General features: G+C 39.5%; 1 protein-coding gene across 2 annotated transcripts in view; it reads right to left on the reverse strand.

Moving 5' to 3' along the window:
* Window positions 1–17396: 17396 nt before the first annotated feature.
* CDK13 (cyclin dependent kinase 13) overlaps window positions 17397–27116 on the reverse strand; it is a 121515-nt gene continuing 111795 nt past the window's right edge. Inside the window, exons 12-14 of one of the 2 annotated variants that reach the window (XM_038562660.1) lie at window positions 25789–25994; window positions 23133–23585; window positions 17397–22575 (exon numbers count right to left, since the gene is read on the reverse strand). In XM_038562660.1, coding sequence (XP_038418588.1) covers window positions 21728–22575; window positions 23133–23585; window positions 25789–25994 — 1507 coding nt within the window. In that variant the 3' untranslated portion in view covers window positions 17397–21727. The remainder of the gene's footprint in view (window positions 22576–23132; window positions 23586–25788; window positions 25995–27116) is intronic. The other variant, XM_038562661.1, reaches the window with a different exon arrangement.

Genomic DNA, 27116 nt, shown 5'->3' on the forward strand with positions numbered 1-27116 from the left:
TATATTATTCTGTTTTGTACTTCTCTCAGCCCTATTACCATATATATAATCTGCGTTAAATGTTTGTAAATGCCTAGAATTGAATTGTTACTGGACTGGACCACCTTAATTCTGTATACCTTTAAATATACATTTGCAAAAATTATTCAATACAAATTAAAATTTAATAACGTGTGTATAGTAAATACTTCAATTGGCCCTTAACTTTCATTCACCTTCCATTGTTAGAAAGGTGTTTTGTTTTTTTAAATGGTCTGACTGACTCCTTTGCACCCAGTTTCTGTATATAAATCTGGTTTTGCCAAGATACACTTGTCCAAGATTCGGGAAGCAGAAGTAAGTCAGAGTCCGTCATCAATGTGGCTTCTGGCTGTTGCCACTGGGTAGGAAGATTGTGGTTTTCCTGAGAAGACTCCAAGGTACCTTTGCCAGCCTTCCAGGTGTCTTCAGCTTCCTGATTTAATTTCCTAGCGCCAGGATGCAGTTGTCTTCCTATTATCTAGATGCAATTGCTGCCATTGGTATCTCTAGTTCTAGTGTGCCCTCAGTGCAGTAGCCTCCTTAAGGACGAGTTCTGTTTTTTGTTTTTTTTTTTAAGATTTTGTTTATGTATTAAGAGAGACACACAGAGGCAGAGACATAGGCAGAAGGAGAAGCAGTCTCCACGCAGGGAGCCTGATGTGGGACTCGATCCCAGGACCCTGAGATCACACCCTGAGCTGAAGGCAAAAGTTCAACCATGGAGCCACCCAGGCATCCTGACTTCTGTATTTTCAAAGAGCATTGCAGGGGCCCAACTTAGATCCTGCTCCTTTAGGCGTACCAGTGGTGTTATAAAAACCTTCCTACTTAATAAATGTAGTGAATTTTGTTTCATGCCTTGAACTGATGGTTAAATGTAACACAATTCATAGAGCTATTAAAAGTAAACTTTTGCAGTTATCAGGAAATCCCTTAGTTTGTTTTTCTAATGGAAAATGAGGAATGGAAAGAGAACAGATAGATGTACTGTGAGGCTGAAATTGTTACATACAGACCAACTTTCATTACCTCACTATACAGTATCAGTGTATATGGGCCATATAGATGATCTAAACCTTGATAAGTCACTAGCTTTTTAATGGTTGAGACTTGTTAAAGAGATAGCACCAAAACTCAATGCTTATGAGGCTAGAGTAACAAGAGTCAAAGGAAACTGTCAAAATGTTATTTTTCTTTACGTGACCATATTGTCTAGGATAAATATACTTGGTAGGGTTTCATGACTCTAGCAACAAAATTTTTTTAATTTAAAATCAGTTTAATTTATAGTGTATTATTAGTTTCAGAGGTAAAATTTAGTGATTCAGCAGTTGTGTGTAACACCCGGTGCTCATTACATCAAGTGCCCTCCTTAATGCCCATCACCCCAGTTACCCCATCCCCCACCCACCTCCCCTCCAGCAACCTGTTTGTTTCGTATAGTTGAGAGTCATGGTTTGTCTCCTGCTCTGATTTTGTCTTATTTTCTTTCTCCTTCCCTTCCCCTATGTTCATCTCTTTTGTTTCTTAAGTTTCATATATAAGTGAAATAATCTGTCTTTCTCTGACTGACTTATTTCACTTAGCACAATACCCTTTAGTTCCATCCACATCATTGCAAATGACAAGATTTCATTCTTTCTGATGGCTGAGTAATATTCCGTCGTATGTATGCACCACATCTTTATTCATTCATCTGTCAATGGACATCTGGGGTCCTTCCATATTTTGGCTACTATTTGGGTAGCACTGCTATAAACATTGGAGTGCAAGTGCCCCTTCAAATCACTATGTTTGTATCCCTTGAATAAATACCTAGTATCTAGCACTCAAATTTCATTTCTCCTTTTTTATTTTATAATTAGGGTAAGCTTCCACCATAAAGTATCAGCATGTTTTTCATTTGTTTTGATTTTATCAAGTGGCCTTTCAAACACATTAGATCTGTAATTCGATGCTGCAGAAGCTACATTTAAGTAAATACTGCACATTACTATTCCCTTTGGTCTTTTAAATTGTTATTAATCCTTTGAAAGTCAGAATCCCTAATACTTCTTATAGAACAGTGAGCTCTATGTTACTGAGGCATCTTCAACATTCAGCTACAAGACAGAGGATTAGAGGCAAAAGGAGGAGACATGTCTCTTGCCATCTTTTTCTGACTTGCTTTTACATCATTACATGTGACAGAAGCTGAGAAATTGCTTTCTAAGTTGTGCTAAATGCCCAATGCAGAAATGCAATGATGCCAGATCAGATTTTTCCCATTTTTCAAATGATTTCTAGAAATCTGGACTTTTTTATGCAAACCCTCCCAGTTTCAAACTAATTCTTTAATTCTTGTTAAGATTTTATTTATTCATGAGAGGCACAGAGAGAGAGAGGCAGAGACATAGGCAGGGGGAGAAGCAGGCTCCATGCGGGGAGCCCAATGTGGGACTCGATCCGGACACTCCGGGATCACACCCTAAGCCGAAGGCAGAGGCTCAACCGCTGAGCCACCCAGGGATCCCCAAACTAGTTCTTTAAATGCTTAAACACTGTTGAGTAAAAGAAAACCACCTATAAGCTGAATCCTAACCTTAGAACACCAGTTTATGACCTTTGTTCTGAGGGATTAGCAGAGAATAGTATACATGTTGTCCTTCAGTAAATGCTTTTTAATGTCACTCAGTAAATGCTGGACTAGAGATGGGGGGAGGTCACTTTTTAAGCTAACATTGGAATCCATTAAGTAACTTTTCTAAATATTCCCCAATTATGTAGATATAAAAGAATTTTTGTTGTTGACATTCTACATGTTAGGACCAAATTTGTAATTCAACAAAGTTTAAAGGATGATTGGGATGAATTTTTGTTTAATGTAATTGACATCCCTACATGAGCCTATAGACCATGTGATGAAATTTCCATCAAAGGATAAGACTGTATTATGAATCCTGAATGTAAAACAATGACAAACTTCATCCCAGATTTTGGTACTATGTACTATGCTGTAATCATTTTAAATTCATAACCCTAGGAAATAAATTGGACCAAAAATCAAAGCTATAGGGAATAGATGTTAACAAAGTAAAAGTTTCTACATTGCTAGAGTTTTCTCTCAAAAGCCATGTTTTTCGTGCCTATATTTCATGAAAAATTCTGTGTAATGTCATGACCAAAGTGTTTATCGCTTTCAGCTATATGGCATTTATTAAGAAAAAAGTTTTAGTGTTTCAGTTCATGACTTGAATTGGTTAAATTATTTGACTAAATGAGTGAGGCAACTTAAAATAATTAAGGTTGAGCTGTTTTTTATTTTTTCTTCGTCATAGATACTTCATAGGATAGCAGTTCTATTTAATGTTTCCTACTTCTGATGACAGAAATAATGCATGTTCCTTATGAAAAATCCAAATAGTTCAGGAATGTGTAAAACAGGATGTGAAAGTCTTGTAACTCCAATCCAATTCAATCTTTCCAAAGATTTTATTTTTTTTAAGATTTTATTTATTTATTCATGAGAAACACACACAGAGAGACAGAGAGAGAGAGAGAGAGGCAGAGACACAGGCAGAGGGAGAAGCAGGCTCCATGCAGGGAGCCTGACATGGGACTTGATCCTGGGGTCTCCAGGATCAGGCCCTGGGCTGAAGGCAGCGCTAAATCACTGAGCCACCTGGGTTGCCCTTTCCAGAGATTTTATATGCACAAATACTTTTTAAAATAGTGTCATGCTAGATGAACATGTTAGTATTAACCCACTACAGTTAGACATTTTTGTACTAGTCTGGATTCAAGATACAAGATTCAGAAAATCCAACTAAAATTGACCTACACAGCAAGTGTACTGTATTGACCAAGTCCAAGGCTGGTTGGATAGAGGAGCTTAGATAATGTTACCAGTTTGGGGGGTTGCTCCCTTTGGTTGGTTGTTCTGCTCTTTCCTGTCTTGGTGCCACTTTGCATCACTTACTTCATGACAGTAAGGCTGATATGACCCCTCTCAGCAGCCCCCATGGAGAGAACAGATCCTGTCTTCCTAATAGTTTCACAAGAATCCTGGAATTGAATCTCCCAGGGGTTGATTGAATGATATGTCCATCTCTGAATCTAATTGCGACTTGAAAAATGTGGTGTTGTTGCGTAGGTCACGCCTGGGGCACTTGCCATCTGCAGAGGCAAAAGAGGGTTAGTGGTTCTCTGCATCATGAAGACTGAGAGCAAAGGGATGTGAAGCTTCCCAGTTGAAAGCAGAATGTTTTTGACAGAGGGGAAATGAATGCTAAGTAAGAAAAGACATTCCATCTCCCGGCAGTGCAGTTTCCTTATATAGGTTTCTTTATACATACACTCTTTTCAGTGTTAGATTTAGAGAAAGGTGCAAGGATAGTACAGAGTTCCCATATAGCCTTCATACAACTCTCCCTGATGTTAACATCTTATATAACCACAGTACGTTTGCCAAGACGACAAACACTAAGCTGCAGACTTTGGATTTCATCACCCTTCCATCACTGATTTTCTGTTCTAGGATCCAATCCCAGATTCATTGCATCTAACACACAGATGCTTTTTAAAATAGTCATGTAGCTACCATACATGACAAAACATCTTTTTATAAAGACCATTCTGTCTCATTATTCATTCAGAAGTCCAAAAAAAGCTCTGGATCTATATTTCTCGTTTCAGGGTTGGTACAGTACAACTCCTTATGGCAAAGTGTGGCTGAAGCACATACTTAACTAACTCCCCACACTCCCCCACCATAGGCAGTGGTGGAAAGGAGACAGGGTATTAACAATTAGAAGGAGGGAGAGGAGGAGATGAAGAAGAATGAAAGAAGGAAGCAAGGGGGCAGGAAGGAGAGGGAAGAAGGAAGGGATGGGAAACAAATGAAAACACAACATACCCTAAATAGAAAAGAATAGCAAAGACTACCTGGACAATAAAGTGAGTTTTTTCATCAGCCGTTGGTTCTCTCTGAATCTCCTATCTGGTATATGATCATGTCTGAGATGAACAAGAAGGCTTTTTCCTTCAGGGAACTGCTGCTTTTTCCTAAGAAGTTCTCTTTCTTGGACTGACTGACTTAACTTTGTGTCATTTTATTGTCTTATCTGATATACTGTTATAATTCTGCTTCCAGCGAGGAGTTTCCTTTTTGTTTATAAAATCAGTATTTGTTCATTGGATATTGAGCTTGTATGGTGTCCCAGACACATTTCTAGAGGCTGAAAGTAGAGAAGAACACAACAAAACAAAAACTGATTCCCTCAAAGTTTGTATGGGGAAAAAATTGATAATGCAAGAGAGAGGTGAGCTTGAGGGAAGTTCTTTGTTTAGCAAGAAGAGATTTATTGGGAGTATCGATAGTTTATCCATGGTAACAGCAAAGGAGTTAATGAAATGCAGGCAGTTAGTAAAAAGTGGAGGTGATGTGGTAGGAACTTTGGAATTTCTCATTTCTGTATCTAAAATAAGGGGCAAAGTCCTGAACCGAAAGTGAGAACGGTAGAGTTTTATGGGCTCAATTGTGTCCCGTGAAAATTACTATGTTGAAGTATTAACCCCTAGTACATAAGAATGTCACTGTATTTGGAGATGAGGTCTTTACAGAGGTGATTTCATTAAAATGAGGCTGTCAACGTGGGCCCTAATCGTATGATTTGTGTCTTTGTAAGAGGAAATTTGGGCATACGGGCATGAAGCATGGGCACACACAGAGGGAAGACCATGTGTCAACACAGCAAGAAGGCAACGTTGGCAGCTCCAGCAGCTAATACAAGAGGAAGTGTTGGAGGTTTGAGGAGAGAGGAAGGGAGTACAAAATGATCGTGTGGAAGGACTAGGGAATCATGCTTTACTTCATCAAATCTAAATTGCTATTCACCGAAAGACACACTGATATTTTAGGTACCACAGAAAAGGAAAAACCCTGCCAGTTTTAGTGTGACACGTCATAGTAGCACGTGTAAGACACACCCTCATTCCGGAGATACTAAGTGTGAAGGTGTGTATGTTGTAGAACTGATTACATGGTAGGATAGCCTCATGGGCCCACAGTGAGGCTGGTGATCATGAAGTGACGTGAAACTGGTCAGCATAGTTTATTTCTCCAACTATGTTCAGCTGCACCCATGCAGGCACAGGGTGGATTGAAACAGTGTTTCTGGAGCTTGAGTTTAAACAGAGTTTTCATTTTTTCAAGTGAATACAGGAAAGCAAGGGGGTGCCCAAGACAGCTGAAGAGGTGTATAAGGAAGTGAGGGAGAGATTATAGTGAAGCAGGTAGCCAAAGCCCCCTAGAGGGAGTGAGCCGCAAGTTAGGAGGGGTTTCAAAGAGCAGTATAAGTAGTATTCGGGAAGCTGAGATTGATGGGAGGATTATATCATTGGTGTATGACAGGGATATGAGTTGCTGAGATGAGGTGGAGAATAAGACCATTGGAGAAGTAGTCAAGAGACAAGCCAAGATTTGCAGGATCATCCACATGTTGAAATCAAGATAGAAATAGGCAAGAGTGAGTGAGCCAGGAATTAAAATTCTCAAAGAATGGGTAAAGGGGTAGGATTGGGTGGGGGGTGTGAAAGGGGAAGAATAACTCAGAGGGCAGTAAAATAACCATGACGGGAGAAGTGACTGAAACAGTCTGATGACATGAAACCTTGTTGTTCTAAGGAGGCAAAAAGACCAGTCTGAAACTGAAACCAAAGGTCAAGAAGGAAATCTAACTAGACTCCAGGCCCACGGAAGAGAAAACAGCCATCACTTGAGAAAGTTGCAGGGCAGTTGGGGACCTTAGGGGAGAGCCAGTTGTCAGTCAAAGCGGGAAGGCCAGGGGGATGCAACTATACCTTAGCACACCACGTATGGTGTTCTTAGGTCAAAGTTATTTGGCTTAGACTTGTGTATAGCTTTTGGCATCCGGTGTTAATGGTGAGGGCTCTGATGGCCGTCTGACTCTCCTCTTTTCTTGACAGTCTGTTTCTGTTATTTCCTCAACATAAGTAAATCTAAAGTTCCAATAAAATTTAAAATTCAGAGATACGACTTTGATGTATTTCACGTGTGAATCTTTTACTGCATGTCTTGCTCCGGACCTCTTCAGTTAGAAGCCTCCTGCCTCTTTGAACTCCGGGAAATTTTCTTCTAATACTTTTTCACTTACTTCCTCCTCTCCATTTTCTCTTTTCTCTCCTTTTGGAATTCCTGTCAGATGAATAGCAGGATATCTTTATCTATGTTCCAACTCAATTTTTTTAATATATTTTTCTTCATTTAAATTTTTAGTGGTGAATTTTGGGGATAATCATCCCCAGCATTTCCCAGCTTGATACTCAGGCTCACTAATTTGATCTTCAGCTGCAGATATTCTGTTCTACTGTTTTGTTTGAAAACAATCATGTTTTCAACACCCAAGAACTCCTGATTCTTCCTTTTGACAGCCTTTTTCTTTTTTAAGATTTTATTTATTTGAGAGAGAGAGAGCAAGAGTGAGCATGAAGCAGGGAGGGGCAGGAGGAGATGGAGAGGCAGGCTTCTGGCTAAGCAGGGAGCTGGACGTGTGGGTGGGTCCCAGAACCCTGGGGTCATGGCCTGAGCTGAAGGCAGCTAAACTGACTGAGCCACCCGGGCACCCGTCTTTTCCTCTTTTTTTATGAATGATTAATAAGAAGTGATTCTCCAACATTCCTTTAACCATGGTAATCTTATTGCTCCTTTTAAGTAGTTGAATTGGCAATGTGAATGTAGCTCAATTCTGGCTAAAGATATAATTCTTAAGAGGTGATCCTTCTGCTCTAGAGTTTTGTTTGACTGTGATATTGGAACAACCACAACAATCTTCCAACCCCACTGAAAATGGAACCAATGCACAGAGCAGGACAGAACCAAGAAAGCTACAAAGAAGTAAACAAGGAGTCCCGACATACCATGTCTGAAGATTAACCTTTTCTGGATTTATGTGAGAAAATAAATTTCCCTATTGCTTATGTAACTTTGAGCTGGAGTTTCTGTTATGTGCAGCCAACAGGTGCTGACCTGATAGAGAATGTAGTGAAAGGAAAGAAGGTGCTCCAAGTAGCACATCCTAAAGTGTATAATTGGCAAGTCCAAGGAGGTAGAACATTGGACAATGTGCTCCCCACTGTTCCGGGTTTGGATGACCCTTGCACTTGGCTAAGTTGTTACCTTATACATTGGGACACTAATCGTGCACCTACAAAAATGTAGTATTAAGGGAAATGATAGGGGAAAAAAATTAGGATATTGGAATATGTTGGCTATTTCTCATAGCCCACAACAAAGAGCTGCATCCGGCTGAAGGTGACCTAGCTGAAAGCAGAAGTCCTCCCTAGGTACAGCCTGCAATCTAAGTCAAGGATTGAAAAGCTGAATTCTCTGCCCCAGGTGGTGGAAGACCTAGTAGGAGATACAATTGAGAAAAAAAGACCTTTACCATGCCTTTCTCAGAACTATAGGATTATGAATCATTCCTTCCTACCCAAGACTGTTGTTTCATTGTGCCTCAAGGCCAGATATCATTAAGTAGAAAGAAGGATGAAGAGATTACAAAAATGAAGCCTGGAGTGAAGGTACCTCACTGTGTTATCACACTGCTTCATCAGAAATGTTACAGCACAAGAGACAAAGCCATTCAACTGCTGTCCTTTTAACAGTACAGTTGAAGTTATAAATTCCAAGAATTTCTGAAAACTGGGACACAGAGGCCTGTGTGCCAATGCTGTTACTGACTTGTAAAAGCACACATTTTTTGGAGAGATTGTGCTCAATCAATATGCTACTCTCTCCCTGCACCAGTTTCTTTTTTTTTTTTTTTTTTTTTTTTTTTTTTTTAATTTATGATAGTCACACAGAGAGAGAGAGAGAGGCAGAGACACAGGCAGAGGGAGAAGCAGGCTCCATGCACCGGAAGCCCGACGTGGGATTCGATCCCGGGTCTCCAGGATCGCGCCCTGGGCCAAAGGCAGGCGCTAAACCGCTGCGCCACCCAGGGATCCCCTTGCACCAGTTTCTTAAAGACAATGTCTTTAAATGGGCCTTAAAATAAGTGGCTGTATGTGGACTCGGGGCAAGATTAACTGCTATGGACTGAATGTTGGTGCCTCCCTGAAAATTCAAAAACGGAAGCCCAAACCCCCAGTATAGCTACATATGGAGTAAAGAAGTAAGTAAGGTTAAATAAAGTCACTAAAGTGGCCGCTGGTCCCCTAGGATTAGGGTCCTTATAAGAATATATGCCAGCGAGCTTGGGCCCTCGTACTTGCTCAGTCTCTCCCCGCCCGTGCTCAGAGACAGTCCCTATGAGAACACAGGGAAAAGGTGGCTTCCCCAAGTCAGAAGAGAGCTCTTACTAGAAACTGAACCCCGCTGGGCCTTTATCTGAGACTTCCAGCCTCCAGAACTGGGAGAAATAGGTTTCTGTTTAAATGTCAGCCACAGCCTGTGGTATTTTGTTATGGCCATGTTTAAATCCCAACCTTACCTTATAATGGATTATGAGGCCATAGGCAATTGTTTAATGTTTCCTCACCAGGGCACCTGGGTGGCTCAGTGACTGAGCATCTGCCTTTGGCCCAGGGTGTGATCCTGGGGTCCTGGGATTAAGTCCCACATCTGCAAGGAGCCTGCTTCTCCCTCTGCCTGTGTCTCTGCCTCTCTCAGTGTGTCTCCATGAATAAATAAATAAAATCTTAAAAAAAAAAAAAGTTTCTTCACCAGTATCATCCTCTGTAAATTGTACTTATGACTAGTATCCAGCTCCTAAGAGTTATTAGGATTAAATAAGTTAATATTTAGGAAGAGCTTAGAACAGTGCCCACAGTAAATGCCAGAGTATTGGTTAAAGAATAATTACAGCAGATTCAATAATAATTTCATGAGTGTTTCCTTTGGTGTCTGATAAAAGCTGAAAGCATACCAGTAAAAGTTAGTTAAGTCAGGTCTACAAACTATCAAGATGACAGTAGAAGTACTTAAATGTTCTGAAGGTCCACTTGGACCTGAGGATACCACTGAGTAGCCACTAGAAAACGTGACCTTCTTCCTAAATTTAATGAAGTACTATTACTGCTTTTGTGTTTTGTTCAGAGTCACAAGTCACAAGTACTAATACTGCTTTTGTGTTTTGTTCAGAGTTCACAACAAAATGTGAACAACAAATCTGTTTTTGCAAGCTTTGCAATTTTAATCTTTCGCATTTAGACCTATGATCTATCTCAAATTAACTTTTGAGTGTGATATAGGACTCAAGCTTCATTTCTCCCCCACATGGATACCAATCACTACAGCAATATTTATTGAAAAGATTATTTTATCTCATCGAATTCATGAAGGTGAATGTGTGTGTTTGTAGGGGGCGGTTATTTCTGGACTTGTATTCGGTTCCGTTGGTCCACATCTGTCTTTGTGTCAGTACCACACTATTTTAAAAGCTGTGACTTTAAGCACTGAAAATCTGATCGAGTAAGTTCTTCAACTTTGCTCTTCAAGGTTTCCTCGACTATCCTAGTTCCTTTCCCATTTGCCCTTAAATCTTAATATCAATTCTGTCTCTTTCTCTCTCTCTCTCTTAGACACGCGTACACCTCTGCCGGGTTTCTGATTGGGATTGCATTGAATCTATAGATAGCCCAGTATGAGTAGAATTGACATCATAATACTGAAGCTTCCAATCTGTGAGCTTAATATATTTATTGGTGAGCTGGCTCATTCTCTCTTTCACTCTCTCCATACTTTTAGGTCTCCTTTAACTTCTCCTGGCAATGTTTTGTCGGTTGTTTTTAAGATTTTATTTATTTATTTGAGAGAGAGCTACCAATAAAGAGGGACAGAGGAAGAAGCAGACACCCCACTGAGCAGGAAGCCCAACTCAGAGCTCCATCCCAGGACCCCAGGATCATGACCTGAGCCAAAGGCAGACAGACACTCAACTGATTGAGCCACCCAGGCGCCCTGTTTTGTAGTTTTTAGTACTTCTTTTGTAGGATTTATCCTAAGTATTTGATTTTTTTAAAAAGATCTTATTTATTTATTTATTTATTTATTTATTTATTTATTTATTTAACAGAGAGAGAGAGAGAGGCAGAGACACATGCAGAGGGAGAAGCAGGCTCTCTGTGGGGAGCCTGATGTGGGACTTGATCCCTGGACCCAGGGATCATGTCCTGAGCCGAAGGCAGACGCTCAACTGCTAAGCCACGCAGATGCCCCAGTATTTGATTTTTTATGTTAATGTTGGTGATTACTGAATTTTTCTTTTTTTTTTTTTTAATTTATGATAGGCACAGAGAGAGAGAGAGAGAGGCAGAGACATAAGCAGGCTCCATGCACTGGGAGCCCGATGTGGGACTCGATCCCGGGTGTCCAGGATCGCGCCCTGGGCCAAAGGCAGGCGCCAAACCGCTGGGCCACCCAGAGATCCCTGATTACTGAATTTCATTTTTCAACTGTGCTAGTATATATAAATACAACTGATTTTTGCATTTCAATCTTTTATTCAACTAAATTAACTTATTGTTTGTGGTTTCTTTTGTACTTTCTGTCGGTGAAAAAAGACATATTTGTTTTTTTCTTTTTCAATCTTTACATTTTCACCCTTATGGCTTAGACCTCTAGTAAAATATTGACAAGTGGCAGTGATAGTTAAACATTCTTGTCTTGTCTGGACTTCAGGAAGAAAGGGTTCACTATTTTTCCACTAGGTATGTTAGCTATATGTTTCAAATAAATACTCTTTATCAAATTAAGGAAGTTCCCTTCTATTTCTGAGAATTTTTTTTATCATAAATGGATGTTTAATCTTCATACTTTCTGCATTAACTGAGGTGATGGTATGGTTTTTCTTAACCATGAGAATGTGGTAAATTGCAATGATTTATGAAATTTAGCCCAACCTTGCATTTCTGGAGTAAACTCCACTTGATCATCATACCTCCATCACTGTTTGCTTTTAAAATCTGGATTTTCTAACATTTTGTGAGGGATATTCAATGAGATATTAGCTTGCAATTTTCTTATACAGTCCATGTCAGGCTTGGGTTGTCAAGATTATGCTGAACTCATAATATGAACTGGAACATATTCCATCTCTAATTTCTAAGAGTTGTGTAGAATTACTGCTTTTTCTGTCTTTGGAAGTTTTCATTCGCAAAGCATGCTGAGCCTACAGTGATATTTCTTTTGTTTTGGGGGGGATAAATTTTCTAATTACAGGTTCAATTCCTCTCATAGAAGTAAGACTTTTCAATTTCTTCTTCTGCTGGTCTTAAGTTGTATTTGTCTGTTTTATCTAATTTATCACATTTATTGGAACAAAGTTGTTAATAAGAATGTATACTGTCTGGTTTCCTCCCCTCCCTTTTCTTTTAAAGATTTTTATGTATTTATTTGACAGATAGTGAATGTGTTCAAGCCCAGCAGTGGGGAGAGGCAGAGGGAGAGTGAGCAGCAGACTCCCCACCGAGCAGGGAGCCCAACGCAGGGCTCTATCCCAGGACCCTGAGATCATGACCTGAGCCCAAGCTGGATGCCCAACCCACCAAGCCACCCAGGCACCCCTCTCTGACTCCCTTGATATGACACTTAAGAGCAGGCAAAACCATTCAAACATGACAGAAGTTAGCTTAGTAGTTCCTGGGAGTCCTGCTTGGGAAGGAGCATGACTTCCTGGAGTGATAGAATTGTTGTCTCTCTTGATATGGGTGGTGGTTATGTGGGTGTGTAAACATATATAAAAATGCATGAGGTGCACTTAATGTTACTTTAACATATCCATGCTATATTTACATAAAAGTTTAAATGTGAAATTAAAAATAAAACTTGACATGTGATTCCGATGCCCACCCAAGGCAGAAACTTTTGTGCTCAACAGTGGCCTGAGAGAGCCCATCTGAACGCTGCTGGAGACCTAAATTTTCAAAGTGAGTGGTCCCAACGCTGGAGGACTTAGACCATTTCCTTGTAACAAACATAGAACGAGCCTCTCTTATCTCCTCCAATGGAGACAGAGAAAGAAATCATTTCTCTGAATTTGAAGGTAGTGAACGTTAGTGTTTAAAGGAAAGAATGAACTCCACACACAGTTCTCCGTTAACCACTTTTTGGATGTTTAAGATGAGATCAGACAGGATATAGTTCAAGATAGTTTTTATATTCTGTGGAAAGCCTCTGGGGTGAATGTTCTTATTTGTAGACTGAACTTGATATCTTCCAACTTAAAATGTATTACAAAAAGATAATAAGAAGCAAGCATGAATGAAGAGTAAAATTTGCCCTTCCCCACTCCCACCCAATCTGTCAGAAACAAGACCAAATATTCATGAAGCACTTACTCTATACCAGGCACTATCAAGGTACTTAACCCATAAAACTTCAGTACTGTACCCATTTCAAACAAAAATGTAAAAACTGAGAATCAGGGTTTTGATGACTTTTCTAAGATTATACAGATCAATACATGGTAAAGCTAGAATCTGATGCTGGCTCAGAAACCTGCCTTTTAAACCACTGTGCTATATAATAGCCCACAGTCGGTGTTAGTTTTCAAATTATTTTTCTTCTTTTTTTTGAGAGAGAGATTGAAAGCACGAACAGTGGGGAGGGGTAGAGGCGAAGGGAGAAGCAGATTTCCTGCTGATCTGGGAGCTGGATACAGAACTCGATCCCAGGACCCAGGGATGATGACCTGAGCCACCCAGGCGCCCCCAAAGTCTTCTATACATTTATATATAGACATATTTATTTAATCAAATGGAATCTTTCTTCACTTTTATCCATGACAATATTTAACTACTTTCCAATAGATGGATATTTAGGGTATTTATGCTTATTTATTTATGCTTATTACTTTATAAATGGTATTATTTATGAATAACAGATTCCCACAAATGGAATTGCTATGTCAAAGTGCATATTCCCTTCCTCGCTATTTTTAATTTTTGTCACTCAGACCCATGAAAATGTGTATGTTAAACATTTGCTCTTTTTGACTTTAATATTTGTGCTTGTGCATAACCAGGGTCCCAGTAAACTTAGTATCTAGTAGAGCAAGTCCAAATTCTTGGGTTTTTTTCAAAAGTACCTTGGCTATTCTTGACCCTTTGTTCTTCGTATCAATGTTTCCTGCAACTTTTTCAAATCGCATTTTAATGCTATCAACCTTAGTATAGATTCTCTTCAGTGTCGACACCTACATTGAAAGTCATCTAGTCTGCCATTAAGAACTTTCTCTTCCTTTCCAAACTTACTTTTCACTTCCTTCCTTCCTTCCTCTCCCTGGCTCTTTCTTAACTGTGTAACAAAGACCTGCCACAAACTGTTGAATACCAAATAGTAACTAATATATGGGCATCTTTGTCCATTCCTGATCTTAAAATGGACGTGTCTAACATTCTGTCCTGATATATTAGGTAATGATTATAATAGTTATGTAACAGAACTGAAACATTTTTTTTAAACAGGATGGTTCTTTTTAAAATATTTTATTTATTTATTCATGAGAGACAGAGAAAGACAGAGAGACAGAGACATACGCAGAGGAAGAAGCAGGTTCCATGCAGGGAGCCCGATGTGGAACTCGATCCCGGGACTCCAGGATCACAACCTGAGCCAAAGGCAGACACCCAACCACAGAGCCACCCAGGCATCCCAATATCATTATTTTTTAAATGAGGCTAAAATAATTAATTTTACTACAAAAAACAAAACAAAAACAAAAACAAAAAAAAAAACAGAAGGAAGTAGAGGGCTAGAAAGTGGGCAGATTTCTTTTTATATAGGTGATGGTCTATAGCAACTTCTTTATACCTGAGATTATTCATTCAAAAATAGGTTTACATACATCTTTCAAACATCTAAAGCTGAATAGGAACATCACAAATCAACAGAAGGCCCGAAAACACAAATTTTAAAAAGAGAGAAAAAGAAAAGTTAGCAAAGGTTAAAAACAAAGCCAGCAAGGTGACATTGAAAAAAAGGGGTAAGAAGAGAGTATAAAATAAACTGACAAAAGACCGAGTAATTGTGATAATATTACAACTGGACCTAGTAGAATTAAAGGTTTTTAAAACTTGAATAAATGGAACAAAGATTATGAATCTGTAAGTCCTGAATATAGCATAAAATATATAAAACAAAAAGGATTAGATATGTAAGAGCAGAATGAGAATTTACATTTCTCCTTGAGAGAAGTGAAGCATAGAAGTAAAGATCTAGAGAATCTTACCCATATTCAATTAATAATAATTGATTTAATGGCTATATGACAAGTTGTACCAAAGAACATACCCTGTACCAGAGCACCCAGGGAAATACTGAAAAACTGTGCTTAGGATAAGAAGCAATCCTTAATAAATTCTCAATAGCAGACTGTGTGTACTGACTATATGTAATAGAAACTATAAGTTATTAATAAAAAACTAAAGTAAAAAGTAAAATATACCCAGCCAGCCACCTGGAAGTTGAAACTCACCATCCTAAATAACCCTTAGATTAAACAAGCAATCAAATTCTCAGCCATCAAATATTGAGAAAACAATAACGAAAACACACACTTCTCAACCCATGGGATGGAGCCGAAGAAAACATTCAGAGAATTCATTAACATTAACATGGTCTTGGAATCGGAGAAAGAAAAATAAGTGGATCGATAAGGGATCAATTCAATTCAAAGGGTAGGAATAAGTCAGGGAAGTAAAAGAAAGGAACCAAACTCAAAATGCTGAAATAAATACCCAGGCGCCCTGATGCTAAAAACATTTTGAATATAAGGTAGACCATAGGACAAATTTCCAGAAAAAGGAAAATTATCAAGGTGTACTCAAGAAACAGAAGCCTGAACAGAACAAGAACACATGAGGAAATAGAAAAATTGTGAAAGAATTACCTTCCAGAAGAGTCAGGTGTATCTGAGTATAAATGAAACAGCATCAACTTCAATAAACAGATAATTCTTACAATACATAAACTATTCTAAATTAAATAAAATATGAGATTGTTTTCCAGTTTATTCTGCGAAGCTATCAAACCTGTTAATCAAAACCAGACTTCTCTCTTATGAATAAACATAATACAAAATCCTAAATACAGACTTAGTTAATAGAATAAGCAACATTTTAAATGAGTGGCTCAATATTAGATTCTACTAACATAGATAGTGTCTATTATCAATAGCTCAAAGGAGAAAATCTACATAAATATAAGGGTAGACATTGAAAAAGCATTTGAAAAAATATTAACATCTGATCCTAAGTGGGCTTCGTGAATATTCTTAACATAAATATTCAATCTATAGTTTAAATTATACATGGGGGAAATACTAACAATTTACATTTGTAAAATCAGAAATAAGAATGCCAATTATCATATTCAATCAATAGAAAATCATTAGAAATTATAATAAAAGTTTAAAAAAAGAAATTATAATTAAAGTCAATGTGGCCATTAAAAAAAAAACCCATATGACAGCTTTCCTATTTATGCAGTGATTAGTTTACATTACTGTACCTTTAAGAATATGAAATACAAATTAAGATGATTTATCAACTGTCAAAATGGCAGATTTAGAAGTTTTAACATGGCTAACTGAAAAGTAGTAAGAATGAATATAAAACTTACAAACCTTTCCTGAGGGCAGAGGTTTAGAAGGAAATCGTGTGTATTTGTATTTATGTGGATTTTCAGTATATTGTTATTTGTAACAGAAAAGTTGGAAATATTTTGTGTCTAGCAGTAAGGAAATTTTATAGTTCTTCTATAAAGGAATACTTTACAACCATTAAAAAGAGGGTAGAATGTAATTATTGACCTAGAAAGATGTTCACAATGTATTATTAAATGAAAAAAACCCCACCAACTTACAGGCAATATAAACCCATTGTTTTAAGAAAAAGATTAGATAGGCATTTATATACACCCACCAAAGGCTAAATATTAATGGTTTAATTAATGGATGTGTTCTCTGGATGTGTTCCTACACTTTCAAATGTGTACCAGGCTAAAAAGAGAAAAAATAAGTGTTCTGGGTTTTAAGCTTTGTCAAGAAAACGTGGCACAGGCGCCTGGGTGGCTCAGTCGGCACAGTGCCTGCCTTGAGCTCAGGTCATGGTCCCGGGGTCCTGGGGATCCAGTCCCCACGGGGTCCCTCCCATGGGGGGAGGGGGGGCTGCTTCTCCCTCCACCCTCATGCTCTCCCACCCCACTCATGCTCTTTCTTGCTTGCGGTCTCTCTCAAATAAATAAAATCTTAAAAGTAAAAGAAAGAAAGAAAACATGGCACAATGGTTAACACGGAGTCATCTTTGTCAAATAAGATTATTCCTGAAAGTCTGTTCTGGAGACAAGCAAGAATAAAACAAGGCTAAAAATGGCCTGGAATTCTGATGGCATTTTATTTACAGACTATCATATACAGCCTTTTTTTTTTTTTTTAAACAAATGGCTTATATTAAACACATTAGATTTCACAGTTACAAGACTTTACTAAAAGTTCTTGCATAAAGTACAACACCTTTACAACAAACTAAGTGTGAAAAAGAATCAAGGGGTGACTCACGTACAGGGCCTCATTTTGAATGCAATGAGAACTAAAATATTTTAATAGGACATTTGGCATGGTGAAAGGAGTAAAACCCACAGAATTTGTTAGTCCACATAATTCAAAGGACAAGTTCTTTCCATTATGGTCAAAATTCTGTTTTCTCCCTCTCTAACTGGATACCTAGATAGCTTATCAATTAACTCTTAATAGTTTATATTTTCAGTTAAACTAAAAGCACTTTAAAAAGTTATCTGGAGAGGCTTTGGTAAATGAGAAAGCATTGCTCCCTCATAACACCACTGGAAATTATAAAACCTTAAAAGAATTTAAAAGCAATGTTTGCAGGCCGGCTGATAATGACTTTCCTCTTACAAATAGAAAATAAATTTAAAGGAAAGATTCAGTCTTACTGTCAAATTCATATTTGAATAACTATTGTCTTTTAAAAAAAGAGAGATGAACCTCCTTTTTAAAAACTATCTCTATTGTTTTTGTTTTTAAAGTTGACCTTTTAAAGCCATTTGCATTAAACTAGTTGTTCAGCATTCTAAATTTATTTTACTGTAACACTGGTAACCATTTTAAGTCAATTTCCTTGTTAAAAAGTTAAGTGTTTCCTGCAGAATTTAGATAAGGCTTAGAGGGACAGCCCTGGCTACCCATCTCTAAATCTCATTTTTCTCAGCTATAAAGGGAGGAGACAGACCAGATGATGTTAGATTATTGGAATATCCTGTTCAGTCGTTAAAAATACCAAAACCAGTATCCCAGATCAGTATATCTTCACTCAGAACTTGTATTTCAGGTTTACTTAAAAAAGGAGGGGGGGGGGGGCTCCAGTGACAGGTTGTGTAAAATTGGATTAGGCTCCCAGCAAACAGCTAAACTCTGACTCACAAGTTCCTGTGAGAGTAGCTGGGAAGCATTTAACCCATTTTACCTTCCACCTTCCTTGAGAAATCCTGGTATTTGCTGCCGACTGGCCTATTACAAACTGGCCAGATGCGACCTAAACTTTGTTTTCACCTTGGAGTTTCTAGTTGTCCTAGTTCTGCTATGTTCTCTATACAAATTGGACTTTAAAATTTCACACTCACATTTCCGTCTCTCATGTTCACTCAAGAGTAACGTAGACACAGCTGAGCAGCAAGAACCACTAGCTTCTCCAGGCCTTTGAAAAGCCTGTGACCCACTCTGGCCTTCACGCACCCCAGGTGCGAGGATGGCACCCGGCGCTCGGCGGGCCCTGGATATACGCTCGCTGACGGGACCAAGCCCCGAATCACAGCCAGAACATCATCTTAATTCACACTCCCCAAACCATTGTCATCGGTAACCCCCTTATAGTGAGTCTTTAAAAATTTCATAGGTGACTACAGCTCTCCAACAAATAACGGACTCAAGATTTGAGTTTGCAGAGAGACTTGCCGGGTCAGAAAATACAAAAGGCAACTTCACGTGGGAGACCAGAAAATTCCTTCTTTTGGTAGGTCAGTCGTCTATTTTCATCCTCATGGTTGCACAACCTGACTTACCTGTTTCTTTCCCCAAAACTTAAGTAATATTTTACGTTCCTTAGATTACACTCAAGAATATTCAGGGATTACTGCCGTTATAACCTACAAAATTAGGGATTTCTGACCTTGCTCTCTTTATGAAATCCAATTTATTAAAGTATTAAATGGTATGGAAGGGATGCATTAAGATCTTGCTACCGTATTTCATCGATTCTTTCATGGGATGACCTCTCTGAATTTGGGGAGTAATCTTACAATTGATGCATTGTGTTGTGGCTTAATTGGCAAATTTTTTCTAAATGGTGCAATAAAAATTGGTATGTCTCACAATTAATGATGTCTTAGGGTAATATTAGAAGCTATAGTTCAAACTTCCAGTTTCAAGCAACAGTTTCCCTGTCCTCCCAGCCACTCTCCCAACATAATATAACTGAAATGTTGGAAAAACTATCCAAACACAGTTCAATTTTATATAAAATATTTAATTTTTAAAACACAGGCTATTCATGTCACATAAATATCTTCAATTTTAGGTTAGCTGCTATGGTCAGCAGAATTATCGAGTGTGACTATTAAGAATAACTTAGATACGGTCACTTAGAGGAAAGTCTAAAGCGCTAAGACTCACCATATTAAAATTTCAGATACTTGAATACTGTAGCTATTTTGCTAAATTTCAAAATATTTCTTCACTTCCTGCAATGTAGTTTTATTATAAGTTGTTAGTACTCAATATTCAAATAAAAGCAAAATAATTTTTCTTCCATTCATTTCTTTATCCCCAACAAAAAAAAAAATTCCATCAAAAAAATAAAATGATCAACTGACATCAACTCATTTTATAGCAGTAAAATGGTAAAATATCCACTTTAAAATATCCTTACTGTCACCAAACTATAATGCTTCCCATATATTGTTTTGAAATGAAGGTTCACAAGTCAGATAGAGGACATGGGGGTTAAAAGACTGACTTTAGAACTGGAGTAAGTTCCATTCTAAAACAGTTCTTCCAATTTACAATTCCAATCAAAAAGTAAGTTACCAGGAGAACAGTTAAAAACAAAATGGTTAATTGGCACAACTCTCATTTCCAGAGTTTATTTTTCCATTTAGTGATAATGGAAACACTGGTTATTCACCTTTGGTTCCTTTCAAGAATTATTATAATTCTGCATGTGCGTGAGCGTGCACAAACGTTAGTTAGACTTGACACCATTACAGCTTACATATGGGTTAGTCCGTCATTCTCTGTTGCTTTTAATAAAAGAAAGAAAAAATATTAAAACGAGCTAAAGTTGTTCTGAGTCTGGCAGAAGTCATAATAAACCTCACAGAAGGTGAGAGGAGGGAAGATAAGAGGTTTTCTCTCACATTTTCTTTTCGCTCCAATAAAGTCATTCGAGGCAATGTTTTCTAGTTAACAAACCAAACGGCTAATTTTTTCCTAAAATGGCAATTGTGTGACTTAAGATACGATGTTTGCCACCCCTCCCCCTGTGAACTTTTAAAGGAGTCAGGCAAATCCTGTGTATTTCAGCCTTGCTTCTACGCCGCTGCCCTCGATCACCCGCGGCAACAGACAGGGACCTTACAGCAGCCTGAAGGAACGGGCCTCCCGAGTTCTCGTTTAGCTATTACTTTCAGCACTTTGACGACCTAGCTTTTTAGAACTTCTTGGAAGTAACAGGGGACTGACTGGAGTTCTAATCCCTTTTTTGCGCTCGCCCTCCTCTGGAGACAGGTGAGAGTGGAAGGTAACACAGCCCAAAGACAGGCAGGCAGGAAGAGTGGGCTGGGCAGAGGGGATGGGTCTAGCAGGAAGGGGGCAGGCGAGCCGAACACTCGTGAGCTCCGCCCCTTCCGTACAGTGTACTGATTCCCTCTAGAAGACAAATGGGTGTAAAGGTTAACTGCTTTTTCAGACCTTAAGCTTACCTGTTAAGGCACTTACTTCCCCTCCCCACCCCATATTTTTCATATAAAACCCACTATTTCATTTGAATGCATTTTGCTCGGCTATGATAATCTGCAAAATAAAACAAAAATAACATTGACCATTTTTTTGTTTATAAAACTGTTGCATCAAGAGAAAGGTTGTGTTTTATTTTCTGAAGTGAGCACAAAGTACACCTTTCACAATAACACTGAAAGCAGGTGCAAAGACGGACAGTGACCTTTGACTAAAGGCAGCTTTGTAAAAAGAAAAATACCAAATAAATCAGTGCCCTTTCTGATTGTTGTAAAACTGGAGGGGGGAGGGGTTGGTTGGCTGTTACATAAAAGTTGGTCCAAACTTACAAAAAAAGCACAAATGTGCATAGTTCAGAAGATCTGCAAGAGGGCCATAAAAGACTCTTATGTCCCTAAGATTAGCATCCACTTAAAACTGCAAGAATACAAAATAAAATCGTTAACTAGAATTTGTGAAGATGTACAATCAATAGATCTAGTTTTTAGAACAGCATGAATTTAAGCAAAGGTTTTTTTTTTCTTTTTTTTTTAACTATTGTATGCAAGACCCTTTTCCACATAAAAATAAAGCTGTTGTTGAATTAATATTATTCAAGTCTCTTGGATCGCTGCCTTAAATTGCAGCTAGAAAAGTCTTTCCAGATAAAAACGATGTGCCTGAGGAAAAACAGATACTCAGTATGGTAACCCTCTGCCTCGACCTCTGCCAGTTGATGTGCTAATGTGTCCCCTGTATCCTTGTGAATACCCGGGTCCTTGGGCCGGAGAAGTCCAGGTCTGTCCATGCATGAGGCCGGGGCCGCCCGGGTTCTCCTGCAAGCTCCCGCCATAGTTATAGTTGTGCATCTTTGCTGGCAAAGGATGAGTACTCTCTGGCCCCGCGGCAGGGTCACTGCTGTTTGCCAGGACGGCAATGGGGCCGTGGCTGTATTCAAATCTGTGGTCCTTGTCTCCACTGAACAACATGGGACCGGTATTGAGGTAAATGTCTCCGTATCCAGCTACTGAACTGGGAAATGACTCGGAAAAGGCAGAAGGCTGAGGTGGACCGCCAGAATGAGATGAAGTAGTACTGTAGTTCTCCAAAGGCTGGATATCGGAGTTCCCAATGAAGCTGCGTCGTTCCAGTGGCGGAGCAGAGCTACCCCCGAGACCATCGGTGCTGACGTAGGGAGCAGAAGAGAAAGAAGATCCAAAATTGTCCTTGTAGTCTGACGCGGGGACATAGGTGTCTCCGGCCTGGTAATCAATGCCACTCTCTCTCTTGGGGTCATCCTGGGGCTGATGCTGAGCAAGCAGCTGTAACAGGGCTGCTTTCACTCCGGCGTGAGGGTCAGTTAACGAAGAACTAGTGGTGGGGACGTGCTGGTTTTCTGTCCGATAATCCAGATCTTCCTCGGTGACTGGTGGTGGTTCAGGTGGTTCGGGAGGTCGCTGATCCGGAGGCAGAATGCGAGGCCGGTCGGGTTCCGGCGTGAGCTCCAACATCCTCATATCCTGGTGCTGAATGAGGTCATCTTGCCCTACGTGCAACGAAGCAGAAAAAAGGAGAGTTAAAAGTTACCATAAGAAGCCGGGTGAGTTTCCTATGGGTGCTCGTAAAGAACATGAGAAGTCCCATTCCCCGCAAGTAAGCAAAAACAAAAATGAAGGAAGCAAGGGAGGGAGGGAAGGAGAGGAAGGGATGTAAGTGCCAACACTGCGGGCTACCGCCCGAGTCTACGGGGACTGAGAAATCGAATTGCGTGGGACTCTTCCCATCTACCGATTTCCGGGCCGAAGAACAAAGCTACCGCACACATCAAAGTTTCTGCCTTGGACAATCGCCACTGCAGCTGGAGTAAAAGATTCTTCCTAAGCCTATGGCTTTCGGAAGGAGTTCTATCACCCTGGATGGTTTGTTCAAGAATCTCCCCCAAGGGGTGGACGGGCCAAGAGAACCACCTGTAACCAGTGACCAGAGGACTTTCAGAACATCTCCCCCGGCAATGCCACTGAACACCATGCACCACAGACACTCCCCAACGCCACGGAAGCAGTGTGAAGGCCGCGGTGTTCGCGGTTCGCTCTCTGCACTCACCCGACGCCGGAGTGCTAGGTTCTGGAGGGGGCCTGAGCTGTAGTGACGCCTCGTGTCCTGATCCGTTTTCCCTCTCTTCTAATAGCACATCCTTCTGCTTTGACTGCTGGGCCTTTATTAACTGAGTCAGCAGAACTGCAAATGCGCTCTGCACAGCCGCCTGCGCAGCATCAGTCTCCACTTTGGGCTGCACGCTCTGAGAAGAAGGCTGAATTCCTCCCAGTGGTTTCGAAGACTCCTGCTGTGGTGTTGACGGATCTGTCTGTTTTTCACCTGTTGCCAAAATTCCAGCAGGAAGGTTTATTTTATTTAGCTGCTGTTGAGTCTCAGAGTTTACCTTAATGTTCAACACTTGGACAAAATCAGCCATATTAACACTTGTTTTAGACTGTAGTAGGTTTAGAAGAATTGCCAATTCACTGTGGTTTAACTGTTGTCCAGGGCCTGTTTTTACTAAAGACAAAATTTGTATTAATTAGAATTGCCATAATTCATAGCATCCCGCCCTCCCAAATGGCCCTGTATGGCCATATTCAAGTGCACATCTGTGGGGCAGTGTTTAAGAAACACTGTGAAAAGGCACCTCAGTCTAGGTCTAATTTCATGGCCATTTAAGATGTAACTGCACCTTAATTAGAACAAAAACTGTGGCCCATTTTGAAGAAGTTCTCTTCAGGGGTAAATACTTCAAAGAAATTCGAGACTACTGCTAGAAGCCCATCATCTTCTAGTTAGACCAGGAACTACTACCTGTGACGGAACAGAGGGAGTGGGGGCGGCGGGGTGTGTGTCGGGGCAGGCCCAGAGAGTCAGTCAGTAAAGGGTATGAACATTTCATTTCATACCCTTTACTCCTCACCATAACCTGGAGGTCACACTCTATTATCAGTCCCCCTCCCCTCTTTTTTTTTGTTTTTTTTAAACTAAAGAAGAAACTGACCTCCAGAGACACTAAATGACTTGCCCAAAGTCACACACTCTATAATAAAGTGGCCACACTCTAAAAAGTGGCCGAGATCAGAACGTAAATATGCCGATTCCAGCCTCTGAGTTCTGCTCACCGTACTGCTCAATCTAAAATAATGCTTTTTATCTAAGGACTTAACGTTATTTTTGCAGTAATTTCAAACTGGAATGTTGCAGACTTTTTCATAAAACGTACTTTATTCAAATAATCATTTTTTAAGCAAACTCACTTTGGGAAGTTAGGAACTCCGACAGAAGCGTGCTGATGAAGTGCCCACAAGAGGGTATTAACTAATCACCAGCAAAACAGATTCAGCTGTTGTTTTTTGTTTTTTTTTTTCAATTTTCAGATTAGACACATGATCATTTAGACAGGTTCCTGCACAAGCTTCTCGGGTCCCACATGATAAGGCTGGAGGGTATATGGTACCGTGTGGGGTCAGGGGCACTGTGCTGATAAGCAATTTCTGTAAGAGTAACAGGTGAATAGAAGAACCACTCCAGAAAGATGAGAAACTGATGATGAATGCTACCTTTTTATTTTCTCTCTTTATAGATCTTAAGATACTTTTTATTACTTCTTAGTTACTTTCAGGTTAACCTGAAACACACTTTGGCCAGTCCCTGGGACCCCCAGGCATTAATAAGGAAGGAGCCAAGCTTGTCTGCTGCACGCCGAGAGCCAGTTCCCCTCATTTTCCAGTCACGTTTCTGCCTCAGAGGCAGGCTCTGTGTGACCTCAGAAGTACTCTGTAACCACGCTGTCTCCTCTACAGAAAGGGCACCTTCTTACTAACAGCCGATGACGACGGACGTGCAGAGAGGACTCATTCCTATTTCACAAAACCAGAATTCTCACTTCTTAACAGTGAGTCAAAAAAAAGGGGGGGGGGGGGCAACAAAGAGAATGAAACCCTGACCAACAAATAACAACTGTTTTTGTCTGTAAAGTAACACGTACTAGCACTTTAACGCAGTCTGACCAAGGTCAAGTTTAAGCTTGCAGATCACACAGGAAAGCGGTCATGGTAATCTCTCTCCAGCTTTCTCAGCTAATCTACTCTATATTTATACTCAACCACCAAAAGTTGAATCTGATCAGATCTGTTTTAAATCAACTGATTTTTAAAACTAAAAGACAGAATGAGTGACATTTCCAACAACACTGAAAAGGCTTAATTCTCATGAAGAAGCTTACTCTTACAACAGATTGAGTCAGAGGAAGAAATTTGTTTCCCCCAAATATGCTTCTTTACTGTACACTTCAAGTCTTTGCTGGCATGATAGAAGATTCCAGTCTTTGAGATTCTATAACATAATGGGAGATTTAGTAAGTGCAATCTGAGGCCATTAAAAAAAGAGCTTCTATTACGAATTTTGGCTCTTTTCCTTTATCTTTCTATTGACTCCTGTACTACGGAGAGAAAGGCTATAGAGAAATCCGACCACTCACTAATCGTATGTAATTTGATGCTTTCTTTAGAAGTTTAATTTTTCGGTGGGATTGCTTAATATTGTGTTGCCAGCAGCCTGAAGCATCTACACTGGCACAAGCAATTAACAGGGAAATGTGAAGTTTGGTGAATAAACCTTATTTTCCACAAATGGTTTAACACTGGAGCAATATAATCACCGTTAGCCACAAAACAAGGGAAGACCAGCCCAAGCACGCACGGGAAGCATTACTGACCAGGTGCTACGTTCGAGTTGCCCTGAGGTTTCAGCTGTGAAGATGGCAGCACGCCCTGAGGTGTGCTGGTTCTGCTGTCATCTAAGCCAAGGGACAAGTCCTTTCTGGGGGCTTTAATAGTGGACACGTCATCAGTCATGCCCATCTGCTTCTGTCTTCTCCGCTTTTTACTCCATAGCTCATGACAATCTTGCCATAAAGGAAGGCTGGAAAAAAAAGTATCAAATTGATTGTCAATGTTACTTCTTAACAACAATCAAAAACTGCTACTATTAACTACAGAGCACCAAAGCCGCCACCCCCACCCCCCTGCCAGTGGGTCTTAAAGACTTGATACACATGCTATGTGAACTCCTCAATCAAAATCATCCTGGAGGCCCCACCTCCTTCAGGGCTTCACCTTTTTTCTGTGACTTCTAAGTAATCAGTAAATAATCACTTAGTATGACTATCAATGAAGAACACAAGTTCACAAAAAGTATGTTACTATCATCCTTGGTGCAATCTCTTAAAGCCAGTTCTTATCATAGTACACCATATGTTGAATAGGACATGGGAAAGAAGGCAAAAAATATGCCATTTGCAGAAAATGGAAACAGGATTAAAAAGCAGTAAAAGCTAGGAGATAACATCTGTAAAAAACTTTCTAGTAAAAGCTTTTTACTTTTTTAATACCCTCTTATTTACTTCCAAAATCAAGTGCTCTCAAATTAAACTATGCTACAGAGAAGTTTCATAAATAGGTAATCCAGGCTCCCATTACTACTCATCAACAAAGAGTTCTGAATAACTAGCAACTCTCAAAATTACCCACAATTCTGAAACAATTCTGCCTGAAAGTAATTTCATAAAACTAACAACACTGCAGAGTAACTTTTGCTTAAAGAAAGACATAGATGTTTGATTTATAAATATTTTCTTCTTAGTCTAATAAAAATTCCAATGGGAAGTTACTATTATATCTATTTTAAAGATGAGAAAATTGAGGCTTGGAAAGGTTAATAAACTTGCCCAGAATATCTACCAATGCCCTTAAGCAGCCCCAACCTGGTGATACATCTACCGTCTTCAACCTGGATATGTTTACCTCTTAGGGATGCTTTCCAGGGGGGATGGGGTACACCTGAAATTGTTTTAAAAGAATTCACATATCTCTATGTCCTCTTTCCTAAAACTGACCTTTGAGAATGGCCTGCACAACAAGTTCTATCAACACCTCCTCTTTCACAATTACTCTCATCTCATGTTATAAAGTAAAGGCATATGCAACAATATGGTCGAATCTTAGCAATATAATATTAATTAAAAGAAGTCATTCCCAAAAGATT

The sequence above is a fragment of the Canis lupus genome, chromosome 18 (genome assembly GCF_011100685.1).
Source record: "Canis lupus familiaris isolate Mischka breed German Shepherd chromosome 18, alternate assembly UU_Cfam_GSD_1.0, whole genome shotgun sequence".
NCBI lineage: Eukaryota > Metazoa > Chordata > Mammalia > Carnivora > Canidae > Canis > Canis lupus.